At 45.9% G+C, this 11315-nt stretch overlaps 1 protein-coding gene across 1 annotated transcript in view; it reads right to left on the reverse strand.

Annotated features, from left to right (window-relative positions):
* Positions 1-8239: 8239 nt before the first annotated feature.
* The window catches only part of CDCA5 (cell division cycle associated 5), an 11943-nt gene continuing 8867 nt past the window's right edge, over positions 8240-11315 (reverse strand). The window contains exons 4-5 of the mRNA XM_029285955.1: positions 10619-11137; positions 8240-8642 (exon numbers count right to left, since the gene is read on the reverse strand). Coding sequence (XP_029141788.1) covers positions 8562-8642; positions 10619-11137 — 600 coding nt within the window. The 3' untranslated portion in view covers positions 8240-8561. The remainder of the gene's footprint in view (positions 8643-10618; positions 11138-11315) is intronic.

Genomic DNA, 11315 nt, shown 5'->3' on the forward strand with positions numbered 1-11315 from the left:
TCCTCACAGGTTTGGCATTTGCCTGGAGCTGGTTGGGGCGGATGGAGGTGGCATCTCCTTTGGCTTCGAACTGTCCAACTCTTTTCTTCCCGGGCAAGGACATTTTCCCCGCATTTTTTTCCAGCAACGACTCCGATGAAATAGACTTGGTGCTGGGCGCTCTGTTGGTTGGAGAAGACCCCTGGGACTTCCAACCCAGAGACAGGAGACTTGAGGGACTCATGATTTGCTGGGTGACTTCGTTGAGGAACTCCGAAAAGCGTAGTTTGTCTTCTACCCGTCTGTTTTCTCCTAGGATAAGGGACTTCTTGGGGAGAGTCAGATCCAGGCTTTTAGGGGAGGAGGGCTTCTCCTGCTGCTGCTGCTGCTGGCATCTCCTGGGCTTTGGCGCCAAGAGAGGCTTCGCTCCTGTTGGCCGCTCAGTGATGGTCTCACTGGATCTGGTCTTCCACAATCGGCCGTCCTCCTCTACCACCCCGTTTCTCAAGACAGCCCGGCCAAGAGGATGCCGGCTGGTCTTGGGGGGCTGCTGCAAAGCTGGAATTTCAGCTTCTTCACCGAAGGCAGGGCCCTGCTGCAGGACGGTGGCCTTGTAGAAGTTCTGCTCCAGGCCTTCAGCTTGTCCCACCTGCCGCCAGAGCTCCGGATGGCCCTGACCAAGAGGCAAATCGCCGGTCCCCACATTCTGGCCTCGGACGAACGGGGTGAAGGACCCACCCAGCCTTCGGTTCTCCCGGGTGGGATGAGAGGCTGCACCCTCCATCGCCACCTCCCTACAAGATCCAGACGGAGAAGAATGGTATTGAGAGGGCAGAGCCTCCTTTTCAAGCCTGGCTTCCAAAGACCACATGGCCGAGGAGGTGGAGGTGGACGAGCTCGAGGAGTGAACGGAGAAGCGGTCATCAAAACTCTCCATCAGCAGGGGCAAATAGATCCTCTCCTTCCGCCGCTTGGCCTGCTGGACCGGCGTGAAGAACTTCTGTAGGACTTGGAGCTTCCCAGCCGGAACGCCGCTGCCACCATTCTCCTCTGACCAGTGGGTTGGGTTGAATGCCACCGCCTGCTCCTTCTTATCCAGCTTTTGCTGGACGGCTGAGGCACTCATCTTGGGCAACGGGCGCCAGTCTGCTCCTAACCTCGTCTTCTCTGTTCATTTAGCCCAGGCCGGCCGGTTTAGTGGAGCAGAAATCTGACTTGTCAATACAATCAGCCTTGGACGTCTGATTAAACTAACAGAGGCCATCGGTTTGACCGGAGCATCTGTTGCGCCTCTTCCCTCCCCACCAAGCCTGGTTTCATAAGCCAGTTCCTCCTTCTAAGCCCTTTGCCAACATCCTGGTGAAGATCTGAGTTTAAATGTCTCTGGAGAGTCTCCGTCATCCGGGTCCTGGTTGTCCCAAAGATGCTTTTTTTCCTACAAGGCAACTGGACTTTCTTGTTTTTGTTTTTAAAAACGTTTTGCTTCTCATCCAAGAAGTTTCTTCAGCTCTGACTGGAAGAAAATCTCAGCTTAATGTAACAAATGGGTTTAATGGAACATTGGGTTCTATCCAACAAAATGGAACATATTGGTGAGAAAAGTAAGGTTTTACACCTAGGCAGGGGAAAAAAACAAATGCATGGGTACAGAATAGGTGGTATCTGGTTCAGGAGGAGTAATTGTGAGAGGGATCTAGAAGTTTAACCAAGGAGAGAAGCAACCTAGAACTAAGGAGAAATTTCCTAACAGTGAGGACAATTAACCAGTGGAATGGCTTGCCATCAGAAGTTGTGGGTGCTCCCTCACTGGAGGTTTTAAAGAAAAGACTGGACAGACATTTATCCAAAATGGTAAAGGGTTTCCTACTCAAGCAGGGGGCTGGACTAGAAGACCTCCAAGGTCCCTTCCAACTCTATTATTCTATGTCAGAATAGAATAGAATAGAATAGGAATAGAGTAGAATTAGAGTAAAATTAGAGTAAAATAGAGTTGGAAGGGACCTTGGAGGTCTTCTAGTCCAGCCCCCTGCTCAAGCAGGAGAACCTATAACAGTGATGGCGAACCTTTTAGAGACCGAGTGCCCAAACTGCAACCCAAAATCCACTTATGCATCGTTGGGTGCCAGGTGGGTGTGGCCCATTGGGTGGGCGTGGCTGCGGTGGTAACGGCAGACTGGGTGGGACTAAAAAGTTCAGTCAATCAATTCCATCTTTGCGAGATCTTTTTTTTTTCCGTGAGAAGTTGAAATTGATTGATTGAACCTTTTTTTTTTTTTGCACACGGCGGCGGAGGCCTAAAGCAAAAAGGTTTTATAAAACCCAGCTGAAGGCCTAGGACTGGGGCAATGGCGCGCGTGCCCACAGAGAGGGCTCTGTGTGTGCCACCTGTGGCACGCGTGCTATAGGTTCGCCACCACAGCCCTACACTATCTCTCACCAAGGACTGTCTAGCCTCTTCTTAAAAATCTCCAGTGATGGAGTGCCCACGATTTCTGGAGGCAGGTGGTCCCACTGGTTGATTGTCCTCACTGTCAGGAAGTTTCTCCTTAATTCCAGGTTGCTTCTCTCTCTGATCAGTTTCCAACCATTGTTTCTTGTCTTGCCCTCTGGTGCTTTGGAGAATAATTTGACCCCCTCTGGATTTGGATTCTTTTACACTAGGAATGTATTTATACAATTTAAGATCCAAATAGGTCTGGATGGCTTATACTTGAAAAATAAGCAACATAAAATCTAATAAATAAATGGCTGACTGGGGAATTCTGGGAAGTTCAGTGGCCGTGAAGGGGCCATTGTTGCCCACCCCTGCTTTAGAGCAATGTTTCGCAACCATGGGCACTTTAAAAGGGGTGGACTTCAATTCCCAAAATTCCCCAGCCAGTATGTGTTGAAGTCCACACATTTTACCGCTTACGGCTTTATAAAGTGTGGCTTATATGTTGGTGGGTGGTGTAACCCCAAGCCATTGTTGCTTAGTTCACAAACCAGGGTTTAACACTCCAGTTTAAGCAGACTGAATTCGTATTTTCTTTCTCTTCCTAAAGCTAACATTCCGCTGAGCTGAGCAATCATACCAATAAATTGCATAAAGATGCTTTAATGATTCAACAATAATAGAAGAGGAACATGATATCTGGCATTGGATCATAAAACTGGGCAAATTCCACCCTGGGATTCGATAACAAAGATGAGAGATTAGAAAGAACAGGGTTTCTCAACCTTGGGCACTTGAAGATGTGTGGACTTCAACTCTATGCTAGCTCAGGTTGAGAAAGACTGCTCTGTTATCTAGAATTTCTCTCTCGTCCCACTCTATCATCCATCTCGCCATCCATCCATTCATCCATCCATCCATCCATCCATCCATCCATCCATCCCCTTTGCAATTCAAGTCTTTGCTTGCAATTCACACTGGGTGTGTAAAAGCCACATCTGGACAGTTACATAAACGCATATCCCTGGGAGCGCTTTTGCTTGTGTTTCAAAGCAAGTATTTAACAATTAAAATTGTATATTGACCCATGGTGCCGCATGGGGGAAAAATCAATCCAGTGATTAGATTATTTTTAAACCATAGTTACCGGACGTACAAAAGGGAATTGGGTGCAGCCTTCAATAAACTCGGCTGGAAATTCTGCGAGGGTCTCACGCCCTTCTACCCCCTCCCCGAGCCCTTACAGGCTAAGAGAATTTCAGTTCTGAGACATGGAAGACCCCAAGCGGTGCCCCCTGCCCAAGATCAACCGCCCGGTCTTTGTCCCTGCCCTCAAGGACATTGTCGGACTTTAGAGGGTGGGAAAGGTGACCCAGCAGCCAGATGCAAAAAAAAAAAATAATACGATTTTTGCGGTCCTGTAAAGCAACAGCAAAATGGATTGGTTGGATAAGGGTAGCAAATTCTTTCAAGAGAATTTCTTGGACACAGGCAGTCCTTGACTTACAACAGTTCATTTAGTGACCGTTCGAAGTTACAATGGCACTGAAAAAAGAGACTTAAGATCATTTTTCACACTTATGACCCTTGCGGCATCCCCATGGTCACGTAATCTACATATGGGTGCTTGGCAACTGACTCACATTTACGACGGTTGCAGTATCCCGGGGTCACGTGATCCCCTTTTGCGTCCTTCTGACAAGCAAAGTCAATGGAGGAAGCCAGATTCACTTAACAACTGTATTACTAACTTACCAACTGCAGTGATTCGCTTAACATATGAATTTAACAAATATTTCACTTAGCAACAGAAATGTTGGGCTCAGTTGTGGTGGTAAGTTGAGGACTACCTGTATTTCACTGAAGTATATTCACATGTTGCAGAGATCTATCTATCTATCTATCTATCTATCTATCTATCTATCTATCTATCTATCTATCTATCTATCTATCTATCTATCTATCATCTATCTATCCATTCACTATTTATATCCCTTTATTATTTTACAAATAACTCAAGGCAGCAAACGAATCCAACACACCTTCCTCCTCCTATTTTATATTATAGATTAGATCATAACACATGTGTTAAGGGTACCCTCTCTTAAGGAGGTCCATTTGGAGCAGGGTTGGGCAACTAGGGCAACTTCACGACCTCTGGACTTCAACTCCCAGAATTCCTGAGCATGGCTCAGGAATTCTGGGAGTTGAAGTCCACAGGTCGTCAAGTTGCCATAAGTGTCCACCCCTGATCTAACAGAAGAACAGAGTTGGAACGGACTTTGGAGGTCTTCTAGTCCAGGTGTCCCCAACCTGTGGTCCACAGCCCACTAATGGGCCATGAGGGGTTTGCAACCGAGCCACAGAAGTGGCCAGCAAATGTGCGTGCACTTGTGGAAGCAGCACGCGAGAGTGTGCGCACGCGCTCCATTTAAGTGAGTGGCAGGTGTGCGTACACTCGTACAAGTGGAGCTGCGCACGCATGCTACTTTGCCGGCCGCTCCCACAGAACCATCCCCTCTCCCCCCCCAGCCATCCACAAAGCCAAAAATGTCGGGGAACTCTGTTCTAGTCCAGCCCCCTGCTCAAGCAGGAGACCCTATAACAGTGATGGCGAACCTTTTAGAGACCGAGTGCCCAAACTGCAACCCAAAACCCACTTATGCATCATTGGGTGCTGGGTGGGTGTAGCCCATTGGCTGGGTGTGGCCCATTGGGTGGGCGTGGCCCATTGAGTGGGTGTGGCTGCGGTGGTAACGGCAGACTGGGTGGGACTAAAAAGTTCAATCAAACAATTCCAACTTTGCAAGATCTTTTTTTTCCCCGCGAGAAGTTGAAATTGACTGATTGATTGAACCTTTTTTTTTTTTTGCACACGGCGGCGGAGGCCTAAAGCGAAAAGGTTTTATAAAACCCAGCTGAAGGCCTAGGACTGGGGCGACGGCGCGCGTGCCCACAGAGAGGGCTCTGAGTGCCGCCTCTGGCACCCGTGCCCTAGGTTCGCCACCACTGACCGATAACATTTCAGACAAATGGCTGTCCAGTCTCTTAAAAGTCTCCAGTCATGGCGCACCCACAAAGGCAAATTTCCTTTATCCCCCAATTTGGACCATTAGGAAGCTGATAGACAGATGCTGTTGTTCTGATGGACATACTTAAAAGTAATTGGATGATTAAATAAATATGCAATTCTCAAGCTTCGTTCAGATGATCTCGGGTCCTGGAGTAAGGCAGCTAAGAGTTCCCAATTGTTAAGATGTGGCTAATTCCAGTTTTCATTTAATTGGTGTCAATAGTGTTGTTTTCCTTTTGTTTTGTTTTTTCAACACTTTCTGGTACACTGTCTGCGCTGGGGGTCCCTATAAATGGGCTAAATGAATAAAATAAACCTATTCTTCCCTTTTGGGTTGAACAGGATGGTTTTGTTCTTCAGTGGTTTTACTTCTACGGCATTCACCTTTGGAAGATCCTGGCAACTTTGCAAGTGCGAATCGGAGGATGGGAAGCATTTTAATGGCCTCACTAAAGAGGGATGTTTGCAGACTCTCCTATGTAAGTCTGGAGATTCTTTTGTGCTTTTGCCAAGAAGAAATTGAAGGTTTTTTTCAGCTGCAGAATGACTTTACCCAGCGCCTTGTTGACACACCAATAGCCAGCAGATCTAGAACCCTAGGGATGGAAAGCACCTTGGAGCTCTTCTAGTCCAACCCCCTGCCCAAGCAAGAGACCCTAGACCAGGGGTCCCCAACCCCCGGTCCATGGACTGGTACCAGGCCGCGGCATGCCAGCAACCAGTCTGCACAAACAAGGAAAGCCCCATCCACAGGATGCAGGCAGCACACAAAACCATGCCCCCCTCCGGTCTGTGGAAAAACCTCTCCCCACAGAACCGGTCCCCGGTGCCCAAAAGGTTGGGGACCTCTGCCCTAGACCATTCTGAACCTTATACCATTCCAGTCTCTTAAAAATCTCCAGTGATGGAGCGCCCACAGCTTCTGGAAGGAAACCATTCCAGTGTCAGCCGTTCTGAACGTCAGAAATTTCTCCTTAATTCTAGGTTGGATCTGTCTTTTGATAAGTTTCCATCCATTAATTCTTATCCTGCCCTCAAGTGCTTTGGAAAACAGGTCAACCCTCTCTTGTTTGTGACTTCAAGGATTGGAAGACAGCTATCCCGTCACCCCAAATTCTTTTCTTTCTTAGGTTAAACATAACCTAGTTCCCTCAATCGTTCATTGTACGCTTTAGCCTCCAGATGTAGGAGATGACCATGCTGAGCCTGAGGGAGAGAGAGAGGGGTCAAGCATGTCATCAGCCTGGAGTCCCTTCATGTCCACAAGAGATCCAAGTCCAGCCCATCTTGAATTCCATTGACTCTTATTTGCCGATTTCTTTTGACAGTTAGTAGTTCAGATTCTTATAGAGAGCATAAGCTGGCAATAAACCAGAATAGAATAGAATAGAATAGAATAGAATAGAATAGAATAGAATAGCTTGTTTTAATATAATTTCTAATTGTTTTGTTACCAAACTAGGTAACTTTATCAGCAGGATTTTCCTGTCCTATTCTCCTTCGCTCATAAATGTCTTGTGTGCCAATGTGGTCAGTTGGTCGTGCGATTGGTTGTTTGGAGCTATATTTGAATTCCGAGCAGCTGATTGGTTCTTTTGTTGATTGGCACTTCAAATGGTCTGGTTTCTTACATATTGATGTGATGGATCTAAATCAATATGTTTGTTAACTGCTCCTTTGGTGGAAAATCAGGTCTCAGTAAGTTTACACCCATATAACTTTGTAATAATAGGAAATATTTGTAGCTTGGATTTTAGATTTTGGCTGTGGTTTGTTCTCCAAGCTTGTTTTAATACAATTCCTGAACGTTTTGTTACCAAACTGTTACCATCAACAGGACTTTTTTTGTGTCTAAATCTCTCCCAATTCCTTTATGAAACAAACAACTTTATGGCCAGATATTAACCAGTAGGATAAAACTGACTCAGACTGCAGCCAAAAAGTCTTCTCCATCCAAAAGGATCAGCAGCTCTTTCCAAGTTAAAAGATCAGTATCTGACTGGCACATTCAATTTCTAACACTGTCCCCATTTTTAAATGAATTTAAGTACCTCTTGCTAGAAGAAGTAATACTAAATACTCTGCACCAGGGTTTCTCAATCTTAGTGGCTTGAAAATGGGAAGACTTCAACTCCCAGAATTCCTGGATGGCTGAGGGATTCTGGGAACTGAAGTCCATACATTTTCAAATGGCCAGGTTTAAGAGTCGTTGAGGCCACTTGGAGGTTTATCTGTGTCCTTTGGGTCACTTGAGTAGTGACCGTTTGCACTACTCGGGTGACCCTGAGGACTCAGAAAAAACAAGAAAGTCCAGTTGCCTCCTGAAAAAGCATACTTGGGATCTATGAATAGATAAAAGACAACAGGAAAACTGAAGGAAAGTCTTTTTAATTTTCTCATAATTATTCTAACAGGGCTCCACAGTGAAACGTCAGCAGGCTAACAACAGACAAACCAAACTTCAAAAGCTCTGCCATTGCAAGGAGTCCTTGAAGAGAGACAGCCAGGAAGCTTAAGAAAGGGGCTCTTCCTTAAAACCAGCCTGCACAAGCACCCCATTAACTCCCCCCTAAAAAACAGAGGAGCAAACCAGGTCCCCCGCTCCATTTAAGCAAAGATGACTGTGCAGAAGGCAAACGCAGAAGAAAAATAATTAAAAAACAAACAAACTACTGAGCGAAACAGACTAGGATGCACATCACCTTAACATCTTGCCTATTTTCTGCGGGGGGAGGCGGGAGGAAACTAAACAAGCTGTTTCCAAGGGCAGCCAAGCCATTTACCAAAATTGTGATGCTGGGTAGAACTGTGATCCTTCTGAACATATTTTTTCAGGTGACAGACAAGAAAAAAAAAATTAGTCCTCACAAGCCCATAGAACAATATAGTATCTTTTGTTTTGGAGGGGTAGGGGCATGAAGAGAAGTGGTAGCTGCCTTTTGTCACCGAGTTAAGCCTGTAGTAAGAAGATTTAGAGCTTTACGCCAAGAAAGCTTAAGCGTCCTCCAGGGCGGGTTTCAGATTTATGTACAAGCAACATTCTGGCCATCGAAGACGTGCTGAGCAGATGCATTTTCACTCCACAAGGAGGTCAAACTTCTCGGCTTCTTCAAACTCAGCGTTCATCTGGGCGGCCCATTCGTCCATCTCTGATTTCTATAAAGGGAATAAAATGTCTTTAATTTGGATAAGATGCTCCTGCTTGGACAATCAAGCCCCCCCCCAACACTACAAGATAAGAAGAAGACTGCGCTAATGTTCTCCACCAAGGCAATCAGACCCTTGCAGGACCTCTTGAGTAAATTCCTCCACAGAATGCCGCTGACATAGTCAATTTTATGTTTATTTCCCATATTTTTTCCCATTTCTCCAATTCTATATTATATCTGATTTTTTTTGCCCATCTAATCACTGTGTCTTTGACAACCTCGTCTTCCATTTTATATCTCAATAGGTATTTGTATAAATTGTATAAAGTGGAAAATGTGTGTGTAATAATGTATAGTAATAATAATATGTATTATTGTTAGTATGAAGTATAGTATGAAGGAAGAAAAATGCAAACAAGAAACAACGGGACAACAAGGACAAATATATCTAAAGAAGAATAAGGGGGGAAAATGTAAATAATAGATTACCGTTACGAAATTGCTGTTAAAAAAAAAAGGAGGAGCACACACTGTGTGTGTATGTGTGTTATGTTTTGTTGTCTTGTTTTGTTGGTTTAAAAAAAAATAAAAATTTAATAAATAAATAAATAAATTCCTCCACAGATCTTTATACGGGGAATCCTCAACTTACGGCCACAACTGAGCCGAAAATTTCCGTTGCTGAGCCAGACAGTGGTCAAGTGAGTTTTGCCCCATTTTACAACCTATCTTGGGCACAGTTGTTAAGTGAATCCCTGCAGTTGTTCAGTTAGTAAAACATGGTTGTTAAGCGAATCTGGCTTCCCCCATTGACTTTGCCTGTCACAAAAGGGGATCACGTGACCCAGGGACCTTGCAACCAGTTGCCAAGCGGCTGAATTTTGATCACGTGACCGAAGGGGGTGCCTCAATGGTCGTTAAGTGTAGAAAATGGTCCTCAATCCTTTTTTCACTGCCGCTGTAACTTCGGTCACTAAACGAAGGGCTGCAAGTCGAGGACTACATGTATATACAAGCTTTAGTCCTGATACAAATAATGCTTACATTTTCATATAGTCCCGATACAAAGTAATTTATATAAAGCATAAATAAAATTTGCCTTTTATTGTGCTTTACTAATCTAGGTGAAATGTTAATAGATATTGCTAGTCATGTATGAGATGCCATACACTAAATAAAAAAAATAAGTCCTGATGCCATCCGTTACTTGCTCTGCCACGCAAACAACAGCTGTTGCCTTGATGCCTGGGGAGAGTGGCACTCACCACAGGAGAATTTAACAATTACTTAAAACAAATAACAAATCATTTTAATATTTACCACTCACATTTCATTCTGTCCCTAATTTTGCATCTTTTCTTTAATGATTCCATTCCACCATTTATAACAATAATAATTAATAATAATTAATAATAATTAATAATAATAATAAAGTTGGAAGGGACCTTGGAGGTCATCTAGTCCAACCCCCTGCTCTTGGATATTAGTGTAAGGGATGGCCACGGCAAACTGTCCTACACCCGCCTTAGTACATTGCATGCACAACTCAGGTCAATGGCATTGAGCAGACCATAGTTTCATACGGGTAGTCCTCAGCTTACCACCACAATCGAGCCCCAAATTTATGTCGCTAAGGGAGGAATTTGTTAAGTGAGTCTTGCCCCATTTTACGACTTTTCTTGCCAGAGTTGCTAAGCGAATCACTGCAGTTGTGAGATGAGTAACCCGGTTGTTAAGTGAATCTGGCTTCCCCCTTGACTTTGTCTGAGGGTCGCAGAAGGGGAATCACGTGACCTGGGGACGCTGCAGGCGTCATAAAAACGCGAGTCAGTTGCCAAGCGTCCAAATGTAAACCACGTGATCCCGGGGATGCTGCAACGGTGTGAAAAATGGTCCTAAGCAAACTGTCGTTAAGTCGAGGACCACCTGCCCAAAATCTACAGCCACAGCCTGGCTACCCCCAGCGCCCAAAGTCCCACTCACACCAAACTGAGGCATCTTCTTCCTCCTCCGCTTTTCTCTGCCAAACGAGATGCCGGGGATGTCGGTGTCCGGATTCCCGAAGGCCCCACTTTCTGCAGCTGCCGTCTTGGGGGCGCTGCTGGTATGCAGAGCGGAGGGCTCAAGCAGCAGCTTTTCAAAACCAAAGAGGGTTTGCCGCTTGCCGGGACCACCGGCGGGCGTGGAGGTGCCAGCGAGGCTGAAGGGAGGAAACTCCTGCTTTTCGGTGAAGCTCTGGGACAAGGAGACGTCCAGGCGGCTGTAAGACCGGCGCACCCGTTTGGCCATGGCCAGGTCTCGTTCGGATCCCGGAGGAGAATCCGGCGTGTTGGCGCTGACCAGGGAGAGGACGTTAGTCTCTGTCGGTGAATTCTCTGCGTCAAGATTCAAGGGGCAGCAGGCGGTAAAAGGCTGGGCTTTCTTCGAGGCCTCCCCTCCATGGGGAGGTTGCTTTTCGGGGGCCGCCGGGGGGCTGTTCTCCTTGTTTTCTTTTAAGGAGATCTGCAAAAGAGGAACGGGGTCCGCGTTACTTCAGGTGGAAAGCAGCACAAGGGGAGGGTCTGAAGGTTGAGTCATTGCAACTGGACTAATTGTTGTTGTTAGTTTGAAACGTTTTGCTGCTCCTCCCAGCAGCTTCATCAGTCGGAACAAGCCAGTTAAGCAGAGAGTGCACTGGCTG

Source organism: Protobothrops mucrosquamatus, unplaced genomic scaffold (assembly GCF_001527695.2).
Source record: "Protobothrops mucrosquamatus isolate PMUCROS unplaced genomic scaffold, P.Mucros_1.0 scaffold2599, whole genome shotgun sequence".
Classification (NCBI taxonomy): domain Eukaryota; kingdom Metazoa; phylum Chordata; class Lepidosauria; order Squamata; family Viperidae; genus Protobothrops; species Protobothrops mucrosquamatus.